Below are 23,954 nucleotides of genomic sequence, written 5' to 3'. Positions count from 1 at the left end.
GAGGAACGGGGGAGCCGGAGGGCCCCGTCCCAACACGGCCCCGCCCCGGGCGGCCGTCGGGGCTCGGCCTCGGCCGGGCCTCCCCGATAGGAAATAGCATTTCCTTTCCCTGAAGCGTTCGTTACCGGTTCCTATTCACCGCAAGAGGATTTTTCCCAACTCGGCACCAAACCGTAACATCGATTTATTTATTTTTCCCCATTTCTCCCATAAACAGAAGGGTAAACTCCCCCTTTCCCCCCCCTCCCCCACGACGCGCTCCCCCAACACCTCCCGTCCGTCACGACCCCACGTCCACGCCGCCCCCCGAGGAGGAGGCAGAGCAGCCGCGGGGTCAGGGCAGCCCCACAGCCCTCGGGATACCCCCGGCCCCGACGCCTCCCGGGACCCCCCCACCCCCGGACCCCGCCGTTGCCCAAACTTTCCTCCGCCGCCGCCGTGATTGGCGCGGCGGAGGCCACCTCCATGCAAATGAAGCCCCGCCGCCCGCCGCCCGCAGATCAATAGGGACGCGGGGGAAGGAGCATGCAGTCCGCCTGGGCAGGCGCGGGGAGAGCCGGCAGCGGCACGCCGAAAGCACCCCCAAAACAAGCCCCCCGGCAGCCCGGCTCCCGCCCCCCCCCGTCCCCGCACCCCTCGGCTCCTCTAAAGCGAGAGCTTTCCCCCTCTGCTTTCTTATGAACCCAGGATGAGCAGCAAGGAAGAGCAGAGCAAGTGCTGCCCGCCCGCTGCTCCCGGCTCCACCTTCACCATTCAGTCCATCCTGGGCAGCGGCAGCGCCGACGGCCCCCGGGAATCCGGCCCCAAGGCGGCCCCGTGGCCCCCCCGAGGTCGGAACCTCTCCCTTTCCTCGGACGAAGAGGAACCGAACGAGAGCTGGAAACACCGCGGCTGCTTCTGCCCCGAAGCCCACGGCCCCGGCGAGCCGTGCCGCAAGCAGCAGCCCCTCGGCTTCGCCCGCCTCGGTGAGTAGCGCGCTGCCCCGACGGCGCGGCCGCACCTCGGGGCTGTCGGGTGTGCGCCGGCCTTGGCTGGAGGGGGGGGACGGTTCCGCTGGAAAAATGGGGAAGCTTTGGTTTTTCTTCCCTTTTCCCACCTCGGCAGGGTTCGTTTTCGCCCTGGCGAAGTGGGCGAGTTTGGGGTGATAACGAACGTTCCCTTCGCTCCTGCTTATTTACAACGCTCGGCTGAGGGAGAGAAAGATGTTTATTTTTATCATTAGTTCTGATGAAACGGTGCGTGAAATGCGGGGCTGTAAAGCAAAATGCGCCGGCTCGTGTCGAGCAGGAAAGCAGCACGAGAGCGGTGCTCAGGTGCCTTTGCTGTGGCATATCACAGAATCATCACAGAATCATCACCGAATCATCACAAAATCACAGAATCGGGGAATATCCCGAGTTGGAAGGGACCCCCTAAGGATCACCGTGTCCATCCCCCGGCTCCACACGGGAACACCCAAAACCCGAACCCGATGTCTGAGAGCGATGTCCCATTACTCCCTGAGCTCCGGCAGCTCGGGGCCGTGCCCCCAGCCCCGAGGAGCTGCCCTGTGCCCATCACCCTTGGGGCAGAACCTTTCCCTAACCGCCAACCTGCCCCTTCCCAAGGAAGTTTCATGCTGTTCCTCGGGTCCGATCCATCTGTCCATCCATTCGTCCTTCCGTTCCATCCGTCCCTCCATCCAGCTGTCCGCCCCTCCGTCTGTCCGTTTGACCATCCAGCCCTCCTCCATCACACACCAACCCCTGCCGCACACCCACCCCTATCAGAAGCATCCCCCACCCTAGCTGCCGTTTCCTGCCGCGTTCCCTCCGCTCTCGGTTCCCCGGAGCCGTCGGGGGGTGCCGGTGCCGGTGCGACCCGCGCTGTGGCTGTGTTGCAGGCAGCACCAAGGGCAGCGGAGCGGCGGCGGGCGGCGCGGAGCGGCCCCCCTTCCTCTCGGCCTCCCCGCAGGACTTTAAGGAGGACAAGGAAAAGCCGCTGGGACCCTCCTCGCCCTCCTACGGGGACCGACAGCGCGACGGCGGGGACCGGCAGGCCGGGGCCGCCAAGAAGAAGACGCGCACGGTGTTCAGCCGCAGCCAGGTGTACCAGCTCGAGTCCACCTTCGACATGAAGCGCTACCTGAGCAGCTCGGAGCGGGCCTGCCTGGCCTCCAGCCTGCAGCTCACCGAGACCCAGGTGAAGACGTGGTTCCAGAACCGCCGCAACAAGTGGAAGCGGCAGCTCTCGGCCGAGCTGGAGGCGGCCAACATGGCCCACGCCTCGGCGCAGACTCTGGTGGGGATGCCGCTGGTGTTCAGAGACAATTCCCTCCTGCGGGTGCCGGTGCCGCGCTCCATCGCCTTCCCCGCTCCTCTCTACTACCCCGGCAGCAACCTCTCGGCCTTACCGCTCTACAACCTCTACAACAAGATCGAGTACTGAAAGCCCGCCCGCCCCATCGGGGCTGGGAGCGGCCGCGCCTCCGGGCTTCGGCTCCGGGACCGCCTCCAGCGCTTCGGGCCCGGGACTTCGGGATTCGGCTCTGGGGTTTCGGGTTTCGGTTCAGGGGGTTCTGCTCCGGCTCCGGGCATCGAGGCCGGGGATTCGGCTCCGGCTCGGGGTCCGGGGGTTCGGGATTCGGGTTCGGGGCCGCTTCCAGGGGCAGTCCGGAGAGGTTCGGAACTGATGGGAGTGGGAGGGGTGAGCTCGGGGCTCCCCCTCCCCCCGCCCAGCGTTATCCTGCCACTTGAAAAGAAAATCAATTAAAAAAGAAAAGGGGGAAAAAAAAAAGAAGAAGAAGAAGCAGCGTTATTTCAGATCTGTACATATTTTTAAAGGAAATAAAACGTTTTAAGCCTCGTTTGTAAATTTGCCACCTCCATCGCGTGTTTGCATGGTTGGGATGGGGGTACGGGATGGGCTTCGTGCTGCGGGATGGGCACGGGGCTGTCCGAGCCCGGAATAAGGTGAAAAAAACGATAAAAAGATGCAGAAAAGATTAAATAAGGCGAAGGGATAGGCAATGGGATGGGAATGGACGAGGAACGACTGCTGCCCTATGGGTGGGGTACGTGGCAATCCCAGCTCGGGCTGGAAATGCTGGGAATGATGTGGGAATTGTTGGAAATACTGGAAATATTTGGAACCGTTGGGTACATTTGGAAATATTCGCAGGTGTTGGAAATTCTTGTTGGCAATGGAAACATTCGCAGATGGGGGAAATGTTGCTAAATATTGCTAAGTATTGCTAAATACTGCTCTATATTGGAAACGTTTGTAAATATTTTGGAAATACCGTGTGTATTCGCAGACACTGCAAGCGTTCGCTGACGGCCGCCCGGGCCCAGCTCCCAACCTCACGGCTCCGCCTCCGCGCCCCGGACTTTCGTGACAAGGCCGGATATTTGGGGCCGATTCCCGCCCGCCCCGCACTCTGCAGCCGCCGCGGCCCCGCGCAGCGGTGCGCGCTATGGTGGGACTACAGCTCCCGGCATGCCCCGCGCCGCCACGCCGTTTCGAACCGACCAATGAGAGAGCGGCGCGAAGGGGAGGGGCGGGGCTGCGTGCGGTGCGCCTGCGCGGAGCGAACGGCCGTTGGGCGCTGTGAGGCGGTGAGGTGAGGCCGCGCCGGGCGGCGGGGTGAGGTCGGGTCGAGCGCGGGGTTGTGCGGGTTGGGAGAGGGGTGCGGGGCCAGCAATGGAGCTTTCGGGCTGGCTCCCGGCTCGGGGCCGCGTTGAGGGGCAGCTGCGGCCTGCGAGCGGCCTCCCCTCAGCCTCCGCCGCCTCTGGGCCTCGCCCTCACGCTGTGCCTTCCTCCCGCCCACACAGGACTCTCCGGGACCGGGTTGCGTTCGCCCTCCGCGCTGCTGCGTGAAGAACAGTTCTCCTTGGTGGGGCCTCGAGAGAGGGAGGAAGCCGTGTACTATGAAAACGGTACTGCCGGGCTCGGGGCCGGGCTCCTGGGGGTTGGAAAAGCGCTGCTTTCGTGATCGCGTTGCACGGCGAGCTCTCGGGGGTCGTAAGATTGCAGAGGCAAACCCCGTGCTGAAATTGGTGTCGTGGTTCTGCTTTTGCTGGGCTGTCATCTCAACAGATGATTTCTTACGGTGCTCGAAAGCTGTGTCAGGGGGTGACCACAGCAGTCCCTGTTTTCTGGCAGTCCCGTTGTAAAAAGCTTTATTTCTGAAAATGTGCGGAGCTATACGTGTCCCTTTTTTTTTTTTTCTTAATTAAGCTGGGTAAAAGATATATATATATATATATATATTTTTTTTGCTTCAGAAATAGCGTCAGGAGAGCCTTCCAATCTCTGTGCCAGTGGCTCTGCTTGCTAGTTGTTTTGGGGTTATCTTATTTACCTCCCATAATTGCCTGCTGAGTTTCTGCCACAAGCGGGCATGGCTCTTGGTGTACCTGCTTGGATCCTCCTCCTCCTCGATTCCTTACTTTTTTTCCTTGCACATCTATCAGAACTCCTCACTGAGGCATGTTTCGCTGCTTGAGGTGTAATGAAACCGCTGCAGAATCCTTCATTAGACGTGTTCGTGTCGCTGTGTGCGTGATGGATTCTCAAGCATATCCATCTTCTGGTCAAGGAAAAAGGGATTAGGAGCGTGGTTTCTATTTCCTATTCTTAAAAGTGGTTATATTTTTACTTCCACTTTGAGTACTCACAGTGGTGCAGTTTTTATTTTGGGGGGGGGTTTATATAAAGGCATCCTTCCAAGAGCTTCTGTTTAAGTTTTTTTTTTCCCAGTGTAAGAATGTGCAGTGCTTACATTGTTCTACAGCTCGATGATGGTTCAGTTACTGACAAACGCAGGGCTGGAGTTGCTGTGCACTGCAGCTGACTCCTGTCATATTTCACCTGCTCATTCTCTCTTGGCTTTTGTTCCCGGAGGTCTAATCTCTCCCCTGCATTTGTACACAGAAATTCAGCAGCGAGAGCATTACAAAAAAATTGGAGCTCCTTCACTTCCTTAGTCCTTTCCTCAAAAAAGAAATGCGCTCTTAATGCTTAGAAAACATTTTAAAAGAGCTTGGGGGCTTTTTGGATGTTTGAGTGAACAGTTTCATTGAGCATTTGTAAGATCTTCGCTGTCTTTCCAGCTGAAATTTGCCTGTAGCCTCAGCTCTCATTTTACTTATTTTTTGTGATTTCAGTTATTTCTGAAATCATCCAACTGCAATTCTTGGAAGTGCAGGGCGGTTGCACCGAACCAGGAATGCTTTTTGCTGGATTTTTTGCTCGGATTCCTTTCTGCCTACGTTTTTAAAGTAAAATCTTCAGTCTCAGAGTAACTTATGAATACTTCTAGAAACATAACCCCGAGGGGAAAATACATAGCAACGGTATGTGGCTAAGCTTATAGATAAACAGAGCAAAAAGTTTATAGTGATCATTCCACGCTATGTTTCTGTATTTGATATTTAAATGAGAAGTTCCCTACGTGAGGAGGGATTGAGGACTTGGACAGCGATAAGCATCTTCAGTTTTAGAGTTTGGTAGGAATTTGTGCTCCACGCTGTGCGTGAAGGCTAGCAGGCTTTCTGGCTTTGCTTTAAATTAGCTTTATATGTATCAGTTAGCCAGCTAACTCGCTGGGTTTATTTCCTTGTTACGACTAAAACTACATTTGTGCTCTGTTGTCAGATGACGGGATCAAACGAGTTCAAACTCAATCAAACCCCAGACGATGGCATTTCGTCGGTCAAGTTCAGTCCAAATACATCTCAGTTTCTGCTTGTTTCATCCTGGGACACCACTGTCCGCCTCTATGATGTTCCTGCCAACAGCATGAGACTCAAATATCAGCATTCAGGAGCTGTCCTTGACTGTGCTTTTTATGTAAGTGTGTGAGCTTTTTTTTTCATTTCAATTTATAGACTTACAGTGCACAAAGTATGTGAGAAATTGTCAGTCCCTGAAAGTAAAGGGATAGTCCCTACCTGAAATCTAGGTGTAAAAGAACAGTGTACTTCTGCTTATTATTATTCTTTCAACGAGCCTCTTTCCTGTCCTAAATATGCATTTTCTGTAAAAGATGTGGGCACACAAATAACTTACTTCTAGCAGAAGTGGCAGATAAGAGTAAGTTCAGCTGGTTTGTTCTGGCTTTTTTCTGAGGATATAGTAAATTCTTTGCATATTTCTCACAGAGAGGAGTTATATACCCAGGCATTCAGTGTGAATGATTCCTACAGCCAATTATTTTTATATTTGTATCCTTCTCATACTGGGTTGTTTTAGAAACCCAGCATTGTTCCACATGAGCCATTAACCAAATTCTTGTTTTTTTTCTTTTTAATGTATTAGATTTGAAATATTCTTCAGAAAAGCTTTTTTTTTTTTAAATTTATGGATGGCTTTTTTTTGCTTTTTATTTTGCTTATCATACATAATATGTGAAGGAGATTGTTGAAGTAACTGTTTTCTTCTTTTACTGTATTCTGACGTGTCCTCCAGTGTCTGATCTTGATGAGTTACTGAATGCTTTAAGGATCAATTTAATCTTTAATTGTGCTTTTTCCACCTGGTATCAGACTGTGGTTCAGCATGCAGATTCTCACATGGTTTCAAGTTTTCCCCAAACTCTTGAAAACGAGTCTCTTTCTGTGCCTGGGAGATTGAAGCTTCCCTGCCTGCTGTACATTTATGCATGTCACGAGGGGATTTTTTTTTTTTTTGCTGTATAGGACCCTACCCATGCCTGGAGTGGAGGATTAGATCAGCAGTTGAAAATGCATGATCTAAACACGGACCAAGGTAAGCACATGGAATTCAGTGAGTGATCTCTTTGAAACATTCGGCCCGAGCTTCAGGTTTATAAACTTAAAGGAATAGAATTTTTCTAGTTTTTCAGATGGGGAAAACTTGCTTGAAGTAGTAGCTGTTTAATTTTTTAAGTTGTCACCGTTGGCGCCCAGGAGTCATGCAGCCCTTTCTGATTGCCAGGGTAGATCTGTCAAGGGCACTGAACGAGGCAGTATTTCTTACTGTGTAATTAAAGATTGTGCCAGGATGCTTCTAGCAGAAGGGCTGGATCCATTGCTGCTAAACTGAAAGCCTAAGCCTTTCTAGTGACAGGTATTAACTGATGGCCTTTGCACGTGTATTTTTTTTTTCCCTACCTGATTTTAAGGTGAAAAGGGAAGGAAGCAGTTGTACCCATCTTTGCTGATGGTTTAAGGTTCACATCATGTGTCCCTTTGTCTGGCAGAATAATTGGTGGCCCTGCAGAGCAGGGTTTGGCACTCTGCTAGCAAGTTTGCTAGGTGCTTGTTAAGACATCTTGAGTTGTGTTTCTGCTGAGAATTGCTCTGTGCTGTGGGCTGCTTTGTCTCATATAGGGGAATTAGCTGAGCTGCTCTAAAACTGAGCATGCTGTTTTCTGAAGGCTTGTAGTCTAGACATATTTGAGATGGTCTTTCACAGGTATGGCAAAATGCACAGAAAGCTTTTGTTTGTCAGGCTTTTGCACCTTATACTACACTGTTTTTTTGCTAACAAAACTGCTAGTCTTTAATGAGTGCCTCAGTTGTTGCAAAATATGGAGCAACTTTATCTTTTTTGTATGTATGTATATAGAGAGAGGATTGAATAATCAGCCTGGTAAAAATGTGGTTGCCAGAGTGAACCACTGGCTAGGCTTGACAGCTTGTGTGCAAAGTAAAATAAGGTAAAAAGTCAATTTAGCTGTACATGATTAATAAAACGATTAATCAAATATTAATTATTCTTTTGTCCTGATGTTAATATATACAGTCTTTAATTGCTTCTGTATTAGTGTGTACATCACAGGTAGTAGGGCTAGGGACTCCTAGCATATCAATACATCCATGGGAATGTCAGAAACTGGCGTGTTCATACAATGGTGATGTGCATTTTTAAGTTTATTCTCCACATTCTGACAGTTTGTGAAGCCAATACAGTTACATTTGGTTGTGCTTTCTTCCAGAAAACCTCGTTGGTGGCCACGATGCACCTATCAGATGCGTTGAGTATTGCCCAGAAGTCAATGTCATGGTGACTGGCAGCTGGGATCAAACAGTGAAACTGTGGGATCCCAGGACACCTTGCAATGCAGGAACCTTCTCTCAGCCAGAAAAGGTGCGTGGTGGGTCTGGGATCCCAGGTAATGTGGTAAATAACACAGCCTGGCAGTTTTACACGTAGTTGAAGAGCTCATCCCGTGTAATTGTGTTGACTCAAAAGGTGACTCCTAGTGCTTTTTGAGGGATAAACGTCCCATTTTAAAATAGTAATCTGAATATGTTACGAATGTAGGTTAAGGCTTTGCACTTTGCTCAATAGGAGCATAACTTAATTCTTAGCAGTCATGATGGGAAAAGATCTTCTGATTTAAAACAAGTTTGAGGAGGCAAATCCTAACAAACACAGCATGTGAAGTTGAGGTGATCACTGATAATCCATGGTTTACTTTGCTAATTCTTGGCCTAATTGTTTTAATATGTGCTGTTAGTGATTTCCCGAGGCATTCAGGTTTTCACATATGGAATCCTGGCATTTCTAAGGTCCAATTGCTTTGAAATGTGCCTAGCAATGGAATAGGAGGCCCATTTTTATTGCCTGAAATAGTATTTCTGTTTGACTTATATATAGAAAGGTCGAACAGAGTTGCTTGTTTCGTATTTCACCTGTTGCTGTAGTAACACCTAGCATTAGGATAATGCCCAAATTGACCCAAATCCTCTGTGCTGACACCAAGAGGAGTAGATTACAATGTGATTTCTTCAGCTTTTCCTAATTTGTTACATGGTTTGCTGATCTTTATGCTGCTTAGAGTGGAATCACTGGAATGAATTACAGAAGATAAAAATTTTGCATGTGAATGTTTTTTTTTTGCCTATATTTAAAAATGTCATTTGGCTCTGTCGCAATGTACTATCGAGTCCTGGTTAGAAACCATCCTTGCATTCCCCATTGCATCTAGGTAGCTATTACTTTTGTCACAATATAGCAGAACCTGCTTCTGACAAGGCCTTCGTTCAGGATAAAGTAATTGCATTATTTCTAGTTTTGATTTATCGTTGTATGTAGCATGTAAAGAGCTATGACAAATTGCTGACAGGATATCGTATCATGGACAGGCACAGTGAATCAAGCTGCTTATTGGTTCAGCAAGGTTCATTATGTCATTTTTTTAATACTGCCTTTGATAAATGTGTACACCTACTCAACTGCATGACAATGGTTTCATTTGATTTATGATTGCGTGGTGTAGAAAGAATACTCACTGTACAGGTGTGACATCAGTTTGTGAAGAAGATTTAAGGTATTTAATGTTCTTATGCTTCTGTTTCTACACGTGCACAAACACCTTACATGATGTTTAATGCTTTTGGATCAGTTTAGCTTAAAGTCTTCTCCCACTTGTATGTGAATAGGATTTGGCATTGGGATCATCAGAAATTTTAGGCAGCTCTTACATGAGCGTTTAAGACATTATCCATCTTGAGCCCTCAGTCCTGAGAGGGAAATGGAGTGATGGCATTTTGTTTAAAGCAGGAATGCGTGCCTAGGGAGTGTGCATGGGTCAAACAGACAAAGGGTTTTGTTTGTGTGAAGCTGTGAGGTAGGCGATAGCTTTGTATCTTTCTTAATAAATTAAGTTTTAGAAAACAAAGAGTTTTGCCAAAAAGGTTGGTGAGCCGAGTTTGTCCGTCTAACGTTTCAGTGTAGTCCTATTAGATCCAAACGGCTGTACTGTTTACAAACCTTTTTTTAAGGTGTTTACAAACTTGATCAGAGAAGCAGAAAGGGAAACTGTGTGCTTGAGTTAAGTTGTACAAGTGCATGCCAAAAGTAAATAGAGTCCTTCTGGCAGGGTACCAGATCTTCTACACTTCTCATTCCTCTTCTGAGGTGTATTCAGTATCTGTAGCAGCTCAGGGGCAGGGCAGGTGGAGGTAGGTGGATTCCATCTTGATTGTGTATCTCCAGCTGGTAACCCACTTGGTGGGACAGAACTTTTGGCTGACCAGTTGTTTTTTTTTTTTTAACTTGGGCACAGATTAACTCCATCCCAAGTAGAAGATGGACATGGAATGATTTATACCCTAAATATTTGTGTCAGAATTTGGAGAAACAAAAATGAGAACCTCCGAGCCAATTTTGGGAACAGAGCTAGAGTTCCAAGTGTGGGCTTTTTCACTTAGTTTTACTGTAGCATTCAAACTACAGTTTTTAATGAGCAGTTTCCCTTCATTTGCATGAAACACAACCTGAAGTTTTCTGTTTAAAAAGCAAACAAGTGTGGCTGCTAGACGGAGGAGAAACAAAATGTGAAGTGGCTTTGTGAGGCTGAGCTGTGCAGTCACGACTAGACAGTGGGTAAGAGGAGCTGTGTGTACCAAGCAAAGATCAAATCTGCACCCTCCTCCTCTGTTGCTTTGCACATATTTCCTTCTTGCCTTGAACTATGAATGGATTTAATGCTTAAAATAATTTCTGAGGAAAACTTGAATACTTATTTCCCTTTTGAATCGTGCCTATATTTTTCTGTACACGTGTTCCATTGAGAATGTGAATTAATACCAAGGAAGAAAAAAAAAACCCCAGTGAGGAAGGTTGTCTCCGGACTGGTAATACAAAGAACATTCTTGAAATTTAGAATTTTACTTGAATCTTTTTGTTACTGTTGTAACAAAGTAGCTTTATGTTGTCTGATGCTGCATTGGGCTTGATTTTAAGGTGTGTGCTAGGGTGCTTGGCAAGAGATGCTCCATTAGTTTTTGGTCAGTAACCAACTGGACACTCCTATAGTTTATCCCAAATCCGAGTTAGAAATTGAAGCAGAAGGGAAACCTGGGGCTACGGTTTTGGTTGCAGATGTTCCTTGTTCCCTTGTTGCAGGTTGCAGATTAATACGTGTTTAAAAGCTGTGCTTCTTTCTGCAAGGTGTACACGCTCTCTGTGTCTGGAGATAGGCTGATTGTGGGGACTGCAGGTCGCAGAGTGCTGGTGTGGGATTTGCGGAACATGGGCTACGTTCAGCAGCGAAGGGAATCCAGCCTGAAATACCAGACCCGCTGCATCAGGGCGTTTCCTAACAAACAGGTATGGGAACAATCTCAACAATTGGGTTTCTGGTGAATGTTCTTTAGGAAAATTCTTTCAAGCTTTCTGCATCTTTCTCTCGTTCTAAAATATTGCTGGTCCTCAAATTTCATAATCCATCTTTGGAAGAAGTAAATGATGTCGAGGCTCCTTGTTCCAGGTTAACTCTCCTAATGAATATCTTGGCTTTGGAATTTTTGCCCCTGACTCATCAGCACATTGTTCTCACTTCTTCTCAGTTTTCTCTTTTTTTTTAAACAAATCATCTCTTTGAATATCAGCATTATAATACATCAATCTTAATAAATAAATGAAAATCTCCACGAAGCAGCGGTAGAAAAGATGAAGACAGACTTGATGGCTTCTCAGCAGGCTTTATGCATTGTAAACCTGGATTCAACAGACTGTGAACAGGGGAAGGGTTAAAACTGTAAGAATGTGGACTATGTTTTCTTGATTTTCTTAATCCTAACTGTGTCAGGCACTTAGGAACTGATGGCTCGTTATCTTGAGCACGTGGTACCACTTAGATGATCGCAGAGCTGTTCCTTGTAGGTTAACACAGTGTATCTGTGGTAGTTCTAGCTCTTTTTGAAGCAAAGCAACAACAGCTTTTGCTGGCAAAACAAGAACTAGTTTGGATGTTTCAGTGTGCGTGGTGGTGGTGCAGACACTGAGAGACCTCCTTGCTCATTCTTGAAGTGGCATGAATGCTTTTTTCCACTTTTGGTTCTAGTTGTAGTAAAACTGATTGATCTTCCTGATTATGCTGTATTCTGGATTCTGAAGAACCTTGATATAGCTAGAGATCATTATAATCCTCTTTAGAAAAGCTCAATTATGGGCTTAACTCAGAAGGTACAATAAAAGCATCTCAGGTTGCTGTAAGTCAGGGCCGTAATGAACTGGATAAGTGGACACCCCTTATAATCAATGTTGCTGAAAATACTGTTTCAACTCGAAGGGTTTACTTGCTGTAAACCGACTAATGTAGTTCTGAAACTAAATAATCCTGTGACTATTTGCAAGGTAGAGGCCTTGGGGAATAAGTTTTCAAATGTTGGGAGGTGTAATGGTTTTTTTTTTCCTCCAAATCAACTTGAATTTCCTCCCACAAAGGTAATTCAAAGTCTCGCTGTTAGCTTAAACTTACGGTGCAATGAAAATCTTTTGGAAGGCTTTTTCTGAGTTACTTCTTAGAGGCAGATTTTACTGATGATGCCGTAGATCAGCGGTAACAACTTGTTCTTGTGCACAGTTGAAGGCTGTTCACGTTTAATTTAGAAGGGTATAAAGTAAGTTGTATGGCAGTCTTTTCTCCACTTAGAAACTTCTAAAATGCCCATCTGCCGTTTTGTTGCCAGGGTTATGTTTTAAGTTCTATTGAAGGCCGTGTTGCAGTGGAATACTTGGATCCGAGTCCAGAAATACAGAAGAAGAAATATGCATTCAAGTGTCATCGTTTGAAAGAGAACAACATCGAGCAGATTTATCCAGTTAATGCTATTTCTTTCCATAACGTCCACAACACGTTTGCTACAGGTAGAGTATATGGTCATTTTTTTTTTTTTAAACACTTGTTGTTTTCTGTCGTTGTGATTTGAACGGGTCAGCCCTTATTTCCTAAGTCCTTAATTTCTAAGTCTTTAAATTGTGTTTCTTGCTCCGAGCCTGGTTTTTAACTTATTGGATGCAGCAGGAGTTAATTCCTTTATCAGACATCAGGAAACACTCCTTGTGCTTTCAGCGAATAATGCAACTCTGTATTATGACGGAGTCATTCCATGTAGCCATTTTTCTTTCTTTTTTTTCCCCCCTTTAATCTATCTTTACCATCCTTTTTACTGTCCTGTACCTATGACCGTTCTCCCGAGCATAACTTGCAAACAATTTCTAAAAATTACTTTTCAGGAGGTTCTGATGGGTTCGTGAATATCTGGGATCCGTTTAACAAGAAGCGGCTGTGTCAGTTCCATCGGTATCCCACGAGCATAGCATCACTTGCCTTCAGCAACGATGGAACCACCCTTGCGATAGCTTCTTCATATATGTACGAAATGGATGACATTGAACATCCTGAAGATGGTATCTATATTCGCCAAGTGACAGATGCAGAAACAAAACCTAAGTGAGTATGCGTCGCCTGTGTTGGAGCCTTTCTCAGCATTCATCCCGAGATTTTATTAATTTTCCTAAATTCATGAATAGCATTACTGATGCCAGTCGATAGTGCAGCTTGACAGTAGGGTTGGTTTTGATCTTATCTTGTTCGCCCAAGCTTTCAATATCCGTAGGTTGATAGACGTCTGATGGATAAAATTGTGCCCAGTTGTTTAGCAGGAGAAGAATGTCAAACTCTTCTCCTTTTTGAATAGGTGCTATTATATGAAGCTGTGGAGTTATTGCGAGCTCGTTGCTTCGAGAATTAAGTGAGGAATTCGAGAATGATTCATTTGAGTTAATGTCACCGCGTTGGGATATTTAGAACGTGGAATTAATGAAATCTGTACGCGCTCTGTGCGCACCCAGCTGTTACAGAAGGGAATGGGTGTGTAACATGGAGAGCTGGCTCTCTCAGTTCCTGTGTGTTGGGCTTTGCAGCCCTCTGATAACACGCTTTTCTATCTCTGTTGCTGTCAAAATGGGGCAAACTGATTGATGGGGTGAAAGATTTTTGTTAAGCTTGTTTTGGCATGAATGTGACATTAAGAAATTGCCATCGCGGTGCAGAATTGCACGGCCCTTCATTAAGCTAGCACAGGAGTAGTTTTTATTTTCAAGTTCTTGTGGTCTGTCATTGCTTTTTCCTTTTTATTACTCAAACTTTTTGCACTTCAGCTGAGACACCCAGACATTGCACGTCACAAGTGGCTGCGCAAATAAATAAGTGATCAAAACTCTTCCTTTTTAAACCAAGACCATCTTTTCCTTCCCTTAAGTGACTCGTATATTGCTTTGGAGCTGCCATTTCCTCACAGTAGAGATGTGAGGTGAGAGTGACAAAGGAAGAAATATGCCATTTGGAGATGTTTGTTTTAAAACAGCCTCGTTACCTGTAGGAAAATGAAGGCATAACTACTTCGGTATTTATTTCTGTGGCTTCCTCATTTATAAAAGTCCAAAGCTGATTTTTCTTCAGTTACATGTAACAAGCACAACCTAATTTTTAATATATTTGGGAAGAATTATAAAAAAAAAAAAGAAAAAAGAAAAAAAGAGGTGATAAAAGTCTACTTGCTGCTGTTGGTCCTGTGTTTGTAAGAGCTGCTTTCAGTTATTTTCATTCCTTGCTAGTTATGATTGCTAATTCTGTAGATGCTTCATTCTGCCGTATGAGGAGGTTAATCTACAATTAAACAATATTTCCTCTTGGCCCTCCATTATTTTCTGAAACAGATGGTTCATCATTTCCTGGGCTGTTAAACACAGCAAGGTTAAGGTTAGACTCTTGGGAATCAGCTAGTTTTGAATCTTATTAGACTGTAGAAGGAAAACTAATAAGAATACTCCTTAATATCATTTTGTGACTGTAAACAATTATTTATTAGCAAACAATTGATCCCAGAAGGGCAAATTGTTTGAGTCAGTAATGAGCTGAGAAAAGACAGAACATATCTGTGTATTTGGAAAATAATTGTAACGTAATTGCAATGCATTTAGACAGGCATCTTTTTGGACCTGTTTCTATCTTTAAATGAATTTCTGAAAACATTAACAAGGTTTATATGCCTTTCTGACATTTATAAGTTGCTTGTGCCAACCTTGGTGCACTAAGAATGATGCATATATTTCAGTGTTGCAGTAGTGTGAGTCATCTCTGTTGTATTCTAAAAATACATCACTTGCTGCTGAAGCTACTGCTCTTCTATGTTTTCCTAGTGGTCTTTGTGCATTTCTGCACATACTTACATGGTGCCATATAATATCAACTTAGCAGGATCAGCCTTTTGATTGCTAAAGCATTATGTATTATATTGATACAAGTGAATGTGGTCTGTCCACGTGTTTCTGCGCTTCAAAATACTGAGTGTTTTACCTGTTTATGATTACTGTAAAAATTGCTTGCTGAAATGCAGTTTGTTTATTTCAGGTCTACTTAGAGAAGAGGTCTCAGTGGAGGTCTACAAGAGTTGCCCACCTGTTCCTAACAAGATTAAGCTGAAACAATAGAAATGGGAAGACAGCCTGTATTTAGATGTTATTTTTAACTAAGAGCTGTTCCTTTGTATTTTGTCTTATGTCTTAATCCATTGTTACTTTTCTGCTTATAGTGCTAATGAGACTGTATGCAGCTAAACTAGTTCCCTCCTGTCGGTAACTTTGTGTATACCTTTATAAACTCGCAATAGTTTTGTAGTATCTTTTCTTAATAAAACTTGCAGTGGTCTCACAATTGTTCAATAAATATCCTTAGGTTTTTGAAAATATTTTGTGTAACAATCTTTTCTTGAAGCGTACATGACGACCAAAGCTTTAACCTACCAGAATTCTTGAGTTCTAGCTAGTTCTTGCAGAAAACTTCACCTTTTGTCTTCTTTTTAGTGAGGAAAAGCTGGGATTATGCAGTGTGTATATCTGATCAACAGACTAAACCTACAAATCTGCCTCCAGCTGCAAATAATGTATTCAGTGTTGTATGTTCCAGGCTGGATTGAGGAAATAAAGGTACATGCTTACTGATTAGTACCACCACGAAAAGCTTTGTCATCCAGTTCTTTGCAGAACAGGCTGTTCTGCAGAATCATTCCAGACAAGATGGAAGTGGAGAGGAAGCTGGACTCTGTGGAAAGCTAACAAGCTTGAGCTGCTCTCAGGTAGAGATAGTGAATGAATAGATGTACGTGGAATGCTTCATAGCTTGTCCTGAACTAGATATGAATTCCTTGATGCTATCAACTGTTTGTGAGAAGTTTAAAAAAAAAAAAAATAGAGACCTTCCTGAATTAGAATTAAAATGCCCTCACTGCAGCATGCAGTTTCTGTTCTGCTGTACGTGCATCATCCTCATTTCTTCCAGGTTTACTTGGCTATTTTAGCTTTGAGGGTTAACGACTACAGAACGTTGGGGCAAAGTTGATCTTCCACTGTCGGTTTAGGAACTGATAACAGTTCCCCTTTTAAAAAAAAATATATATATTGGCTTTTTGAGAGGAAGCAGATGGTGGTTTGGGACTGGAACTTAAATATGGGAGCTGAAGGCCTCTGTGAGCAGAATCCCTAGTCTGGGAAATGACTGAATGTTGAGACAACAGACTTTGTTATTAGGTCTGCCTCAACTGCCCGGCGTTCCAGAGCACAATGTATATATGCGTGCAAGTATAAATACACATATATTTGCAGAGCAAACATAGACAGTATCTCTTCTGCAATTTCTTCTCAACCAAGAGAGTATTATATTGCAGAATATAGGATTGAGCCCATGGATTTGTTGTTGCTGTTACTTAGAAGTACAACAGTGACGTTGTGGAAAAGAGACCCAAAATGAAGATAGGTCTGAGTAAGTAAAGTGTGATGGTAGAACAGGTTGGGAGTAATGAAAAGGTAGGTTTGATGTGAAGAAAGGGACTGTGAAATAGAGTAGAGTGGGAACGTACAGAGGTTTAAGTGTTATGTGTGGGGAAATGAAGTAACAACTGGAGTAAGTAGGGGAAGACAGGAGAGGAATGAGGGGCGTTGAAAATGGTTTGAAAATGCCACAGGCACGGCACCTGTGCAATGTTTCAATGGAAAGAGAAGCCAAAACTTGAGTTATGATGCGGTAAGATCTGCATGCTTACAGAGCGGACAAAGGTGGTCACAAAATAGAGAAGGAGAGAGGCTGGGCTTAACCATTTGTAAGCCAAATTAGAATTCAGCTTCAAGGTGTGTTGAGATCTTATGCAGATGGAGCCTGCAGAAAACAGCACAGCAACCTGGCGTAACTGTGGAGAGGAGAAATGTGAGTTGGTCAGGGATACAGCTGCGTCTGTTTGTTAGGTATGAATGAATGCTGTCAGAATATGCTTGGGTTTTTTTTGCGTGTGAGATGAATCTTCCTTTTAAGCTGTTTTCTAGAATCACAGGTCAAGGCAAAGGCTCATCATGCAGAGAAATCCTGGCACAAACTTTTTGGGACCTATATGGCGTGCAGCTGAATCGAGAGGGTACGCTGACTTGATCAGAGGAATGGAGATCTAAGAAAGCTCCTTAAGTCATTGCTTGTCATAGGGCAGAGGGCTATGCAGAAAGATGTGGAGTCCTAGCTGTCATTCTAATGGAGCCATCCGTCACTGTTGACTGCTTGCAGGAAAAAATATCATGGCTTGGCTTTCACAAGAGCCTCGTTAACGCTGGTATTGGGAGCCAAGTGGCACCTGTGCCCCAAGTGTTAGAGAACTCTGCTGGTAAGCATACTTTCTCCATTGGCCACTACTTGGAGATAATCAGTGTATGGCTACTCTGTAGAGCTCTGTAGCTCTGCCATGTCTCGGGTATGATGTGATTTGTTGCTGTAGCAATTACAATAAATATATATATATATACCTAAAAGGATGTGTTCTTAAGATGTGCATTTTCCAAAGCAAAACCGGTGCCTGCACTGATCTTAAATATCTGAACACACAGATTGAAGGGATGAGAATGACCTTTGCAGTTCGGTGTAGGTATTGCAAGCTCCATCCTGCTCAACTGTCTCATGCTTCTATAAGAACCCAGCAGTTTTACTGCCTTGAGAAAACATCGGCTTTTCTTTAGTTGGAGTCCTGTAGTCGCTCAGTTCAGCAGTAATTCAGCTGGTGCATCTGTTAAGATAGAAACAGCCCGTTCTGGGCCATCTACTGTTGGATGCTTTTGCAAATGTTGGCCTAAATGACACGTCCACCATCAGTGATTGGTATTAGCAGCCTGGAGCAGAAGCTGCTTCTTTTGACTAGCAGGCATCTGCTCTGGTGATTACACCATTAGCTGCTTTTATGTTGTTTAGTATAATCATAACCACAACGCTGGTCATTTTTTAGTCAATATGCAACTGATACGACTTCTTGTACTCCCGCGAGGTGGCATTGGTTCTGAACCCCAGCAAGATTCTTTGTTTGAAGCAACACCGCAGCGATGCTTTATAACACATTTAGCCATGCAGAATTTAGAAATGCAAAGTCAAGCGCAGGACTCGCCCAGTAACTCGTAACCAATATGCTAAAGACTCTTCCTGTGAAATCCCTCATTCATTAAGGCTGGTGTGTGACACTTTTTGACTGTATCATGCATTTTCCTATAGATAAAAAGATGTGAAGGTGCTAAGGCATGATAACAACGCAGAGGATGTAATAGGTCTTCAGAGTCCCCCGTGATTACCTGCAAAGTGGAAGGGAATAAACGGTTCTCCCTGTCCACCGGGGCTGGGACGAGGCTTAATGAGCTCAAATTGCAGCAGAGATTAGTCTAGACATTAGGAAAAACTTGCTAAGTGTAAGGATGGTTAAGCCTGGGAGTAAATTGCTGGACTAAGCAGCAGAATCTCCATCTGTGGAATGTTTCAAGCCTCTGCCAGGGGTGGTGTAGCTGTAACTGGTTCCATCTCGGGCTGTGAGAGAGAAGCCAGTGCTGGCTGTTGTATCGCTGAGCTTGTTTCTGGTCACTCATCCACCTGGCATTGGTCTTGTCCCCACAAACCAGTGCTCTTTGTTCCTATTCTCCTTAAATTTGAAAACTTCTTGCCTATAGGATGGGCTTTTATTTTCCTCCATGGACCAAAATGCCATTAATGACCAAACCCAGTGTCAGCATTGTTTGCCATTGGGGCTTGCTCTGCTGAGAAAGGCAATAGCCCTCCTTAAGGTGAAAGAATATATTTGTAAGCATTCCTGACTTCTTACTGGGTTAATCAAGCAGAGTTCCTGATTCTCGTTGGCTATATAAATACTTCATTTACAGAGAATTTGTGCCAATCTTGTGGTGATCATAGCCTTAAACTTATGGCTGGGGTCACCACCAGCTGTGCTGGAACAACCCTTGGATATATCACAAGCCCAGCAAGCAGCATCTGTTACAGAAAATCACTATATTCTCTTCTGATAAAAAGAAAGCAAGGTAACACCAGGTAAAGCTAAAGCTGTAACTTATTAATTTATGCCTAAGTGTTCCTAATAATTAACTAAGCACGGGTTGCTTCGCCTTGCTTACGTTCCTGCATAGCGCTGCAGTTCTGCAGTGCAGCAGGCAGCGATTGCCTTGTTCTCAGCGCTGCACGGATGCGTTGTAAGAAACGATCCTGGCTGGAGAATTTGCTCTTTGGAATAGATAAGGCAGTCAAAGGTGCAGAGAGAAGAAAGATTCTTGATATTCTCATTGCAGAGGTGTCAACAAAGACAAAGAATAAGGAAGTGAATTTCCATGTCGCAGAGTCAAGGCAGGACTCAAGCAGAGATTTCTTGAATCCTAGCTCACGCAATTGGTTTCATTTTTTTTTTTTTTTTTATGGTGCTGTAGGCTTACTTATTTTAGCTAATCTTTTTATTTCTGTGATGTAATTCTTTGGTCAATTGAACAAATGTTGCTTCCCGTGTACAGGTAAATGAGACCAAATTGTTAAAGGAGGCTTAAGACCCCAGAGGAATCTTCTTAAATGCATTTTTTTTTTTCTTATGCAGAAATACATTACTGCTAATGTGTTGATATATAATAATGCTAAGCGGCATAAAAAGAGGCCAATAGAATGCAGAGATTTGCTTTGCTTACTGCTTTAGTTAAGGATAGTTGCAACAGACTGAAGGAAGGTAGGAGATGTAAGCATCCTCTGCATCGCTTAAAGATGCTTACTGATAGCATAAACTAGGAGATGGTATAAACACTACGTTTTTTCACATGACTTTGGCTTTATCTCTTCCATGCATTAAGATTGCTTGATTTTTTTCATGCCAAGACTTTCTTTATGTCACGGCCTACAACGATGCAGCGCGGAGCAGGGAGACGAGTGCCCCGCTTCTGCCAGGGGTCATTAATTTCTGCTAATGAGAGTCTGAAGGGAAACATGGTGAGAAGGAGGTAAACTTCTCAACAGAAACATCTGGCCTTTTGTGCAGAAGGTCTGATTCCACAGATAAAATGACAGGAATATATCTGGGGAAATGCATCCATCCATTCCTGATCAAAATATTTGTTTTTCAGATCACGGTGTTCGGTTTGAAACAAAAGCATAGCTTAAAGTCCTTGAATTGTTCCCTTGGTTATAATGGAGTTGCTGCTCTTTCTCTGTCATCTACAATCCTCAAATGCTTTTAATCAATTCCTCAGTATTTAAATTATTAAACATCTTTTTGGGATTACATTTTTTATTCCTAATTATACGCAAAAGATATATATCATGAAATATGTAGCATGTAATTGTGATTAAAGCGTACAGCCTCCCAAAAGATGGGGCTAACAGTTTTATACATTCCGAATTTAATTAGGCAGATAATGGGGTTACAACTGAGATTTTTAAGGATGGGGTGGAGAAGGAAGTTTTTGGAATTAAACTTTTTGCTGGAGGTGCAAATCAGTGGGAGGCTGCAAACGTGGATATAAATCATATATTTTTTTCCTGATCTCCGCTTCTTCCTTTCCTTCTTGTAGTGCTGTCAAGATTGTCCAAACAAAAAAACAGAATTTGAATACTGAAGAAGTAAGTTAGCGAGTTACATAGTTGGATTCTGCAGTTATTCGTAGGAGCATAAAATCCTAGAATGGTTTGGGTTGGAAGGGCCCTTAAAGCTCCTCCAGTTCCAACCCCAATGCCATGGGCATGGACACCTCCCACTAGACCAGGTTGCCCAATGCCTTAGACGTCTGAAAAATGGAGTTTAGATTTAACCTTCTCCACAAACAGGAGGAAGCTTTTTCCCTTCCTTAGGGGACACATTAGGAAACCTGCCTCCCCTGTGGGGCTGCCTGCTCTCGTGAGACTCAGGAATCTGATATCTTTGAGACAGTGTTCCTGCAGCCAACCTGGCTGTAATTGGTCAATCAGTCCCAAAGTTATTAGAGGGATGAGAGGAGAAGGGGACGGGCGGGCAGACACAGGCAATTTTACTGCATGAATCTCATTTCCTTAGGAAACCAGAATAAAAAAAATCAATTAAGGTTAAGACCTTCCAGTTCCCTTCTTCAATTACTTTGTGAGGACAATGCCTTTTGCTGAAGTGCCCATTATATAAAATATCTGGATCAATACAGCATTGGGTGAAACCTATTTTGGCAGATGTTTGCAAGTGATACAGCGCAGAAATCTGGCTTTTTGGCAAACGGGTGTTCAGCCTCTGATGGAATCAAGGCCTCATCGGATGCTTTGATAATATGGGTCCCAGCTGCCACCACTCAACCTTTTTAGCCCAGGAACTCCTGGGTACCAACACCCATCGAGTGCTCGAAGACCACGCTCCCCATTGCTTTGGTCTGGATGATGTTTAAATAGCGATGATATTGCAAGTGATTTTGGGATGCAACTGAAGAGCCTCCCTGGGCCTTCTAGGCCAAGCTCCCCATCTCGGGCCCCAGAATGGCAGCCCTGCCTCAGTGCTGGGCCATGGGCCTTCTGCTGCTCTTATCAACCAGCTCCTTCCCTTCTGCTATCAGCGATGGGCTGGTTTATCCAGTAGAGGTGTCAAGATTCAGCACATTAGGGATTATAATTCTTTTTTCTTCCCCTTATTCCAGTATGTGGTCTTTTAGCACCTTGGGAAAGACAGGTTTGCAGGAAAGAAACAGCCATCCTTCTTTGCCAAGAATCTCTGTGGTGAGGTTTTTATGGAGAGAAGGAAACAAGGAATGAGAATGTTGATAGAGGAAGTGAGCATGATGCCGATGATGCATCGTTTGTATCACCGTAGTTCTTGTTTCACTCCTATGCATTTTCCATTTTTCTGTTTTATAAAGTTGGCGTAGTTCTTGTTTCACTCCTATGCATTTTCCATTTTTCTGTTTTATAAAGTTGGTGTGGCTTGTCCTCTGTCTCATCTTGAAGAGATTTCGGTGTGACCCCACGCTAACATCACTGCGGCTGCTGGATTCCTTGTGGGGTGATGCAGAGAAGGACTCAAACCCCAACCAAAACTTGAAGCAGATCTTCTCACTGTGGTGTCTCGATGCATGACCTCAAGACAATTCCTTTCACTAAAACCAGTGAGGAGAACCTTGTTTCTTTTGGCACCGGATCAGCATGGCAGCAAACAATACTTTCTAGATTTTATTTCTTCCTAAAGGTATCCGAATCGCCTTTGCAGGCAGAAGTGATATTTCTACAACAGAAATAGTGTTTTATGCAGTTTGTGTGTACTGCATTATCGTGGCCCTTATTAATCCCCCAATAACTCTTCACTATTGGAAAAAAATTGCATTGCAGGACAGTAAGCATCGATAGGCAGGCGTGCATCTTTTCTTTTTTTTAAACTGGCTCAAACATGGCAGCCTTTCATCCTTCTGTATAAGATTTACCTTTAACCCAGAATCTTTCGCCCGTTATCTATAATGTATAATTATAAATACATTGTAGTCTTGAGTAAGTACAATTAAAAAGGGTAATTCGTTTCCCTCCCTCTCTCCCATCCTCCCACCCAAGTCCTTAGGTTTAATTTTCATTATTATGTTAGATTATGAGTCATTTTAAATCATGGTATCCAGTAGAGACTACTCCTACTCTGCAGCTCTTTTCAACAGTTGTTTATGGTAGTTTCAGCCTCTTTCTGCCTCTCTGAGGCTCTTTATTTTTAAAGCAAGGCAGACAAGGCCTAAAATTATTCCATTAAAGAGGTGCAATTTTTGTAATGGGACTTAGAGTGCTCTGCAGAAGTGCAGGCAAGTTTCTTCAATATCCTGAGCATTATTCGCTCATTTAGTTAAATGATGTTTCTAATTCCCTGGTAATTACATGTAATGAGGCACTCTTTCTCTTCTTGATGAGACTTTAGCTTAATATGAGATGTCGTATTTTTTTCTTTTTTTTCTTTTTCTTTTTCTTTTTTTTTTTTAGGGATAATTACCCTTCCCAGGAAAAGCAGGGGGTTTGTTGTGCAGAATATATAGCAAATTATTTTATTTCCTGCCATCTTGACTGCCAGTAAATTATAAAATTAAGTTTCAGTGGAGCATTAGCACCATTTTGGAAAGGCTTGAGATTTTTTTTTTTCCTTATTCATGTACTGATGTCCTTTGGGACTGTTGAGCTATTATTCATAGAATAGATGTTTTTCTGCCAATTCCTAGCATTAGCCAGTATTGAAGCAGCAACATAGGTTTATTTATTTATTTATATTCTGGATAATATCCAGCACAGAATAGTCTTGTTAGTTGCTTCTAATATCAGGTAATTATCTTTATAAAGTTTTAGTAACGCTCCCCCTGCTCCGCCATTGGTGACTAATTGCATTTATTTTTATGCATGTCACAATAGTATTAAATGCCATGGGGGGGGTTGTTTTCTGTTCTGGAGGGCTGTTCTTTCTTAGGTTTCTTATATTTGAATAACATTTAGGGCGTTGGAATGAATGAAAGGATGTAGGGTGCATAAAATAAACGGTAACGCAAATCTTAATTTTAGAAAAAAAATGAATCAACGGTAATTTTGATTATTCTGAATTTCCTATTTTTTTTCCATTATTTTCTTCCTGTTGCTCATAAGGTGATTTTTGTCTGGCTTTTTTTTTTTTTTTTTTTTTTTTTAAATTAAAAATGCTGTAAAATTATGAATGGAACAACATCTGGGGATAACAGTGTCCAAGGGACAGCCTCAGGATCAGGAGTGGAATGGCCGTTAAAAAAGCAACCACCATTCAGTTGTCTAATTCCTATGGAAAATCTATGGTCAGATTTATCTCACTTTCCTTTGGCTATCTGAAAGTGAGGTTTTTATCCTAAATTTGGAAGCCACTGAGGATCCC

At 44.0% G+C, this 23,954-nt stretch overlaps 2 protein-coding genes across 5 annotated transcripts in view; both read left to right on the top strand.

Moving 5' to 3' along the window:
- The window catches only part of HMX2 (H6 family homeobox 2), a 5,722-nt gene extending 3,295 nt beyond the window's left edge, over window positions 1-2,427 (top strand). Inside the window, 2 exon segments of the mRNA XM_021400546.1 lie at window positions 688-965; window positions 1,883-2,427. Coding sequence (XP_021256221.1) covers window positions 688-965; window positions 1,883-2,427 — 823 coding nt within the window.
- Window positions 3,510-15,491, top strand: BUB3 (BUB3, mitotic checkpoint protein). Of its 4 annotated transcripts, none has more exons than XM_021399751.1 (9): window positions 3,510-3,601; window positions 3,813-3,917; window positions 5,638-5,832; window positions 6,681-6,750; window positions 7,943-8,094; window positions 10,906-11,064; window positions 12,429-12,606; window positions 12,976-13,192; window positions 15,155-15,491. In XM_021399751.1, exons 2-9 carry the CDS (start codon window positions 3,909-3,911, stop codon window positions 15,162-15,164), a joined length of 990 nt encoding a protein of 329 aa, XP_021255426.1. In that variant the 5' UTR covers window positions 3,510-3,601; window positions 3,813-3,908; the 3' UTR covers window positions 15,165-15,491. The 4 variants fall into 4 exon arrangements, with proteins under 4 accessions (XP_021255426.1, XP_021255424.1, XP_021255425.1 ...); XM_021399749.1 differs by having other exon boundaries at window positions 3,574-3,596; XM_021399752.1 differs by lacking the exon at window positions 3,510-3,601 and adding an exon at window positions 3,602-3,624.

This window comes from Numida meleagris, chromosome 5, assembly GCF_002078875.1.
Source record: "Numida meleagris isolate 19003 breed g44 Domestic line chromosome 5, NumMel1.0, whole genome shotgun sequence".
Taxonomy (NCBI): Eukaryota; Metazoa; Chordata; class Aves; order Galliformes; family Numididae; genus Numida; species Numida meleagris.
This window is presented reverse-complemented; position numbering and strand designations above follow the sequence as displayed.

Coding starts and splice junctions, on each gene's coding strand:
- BUB3 (XM_021399751.1), top strand. Junction 6,751..7,942: donor TGATCTAAACACGGACCAAG/GTAAGCACATGG, acceptor GCTTTCTTCCAG/AAAACCTCGTTGGTGGCCAC. Junction 12,607..12,975: donor CCACAACACGTTTGCTACAG/GTAGAGTATATG, acceptor ATTACTTTTCAG/GAGGTTCTGATGGGTTCGTG.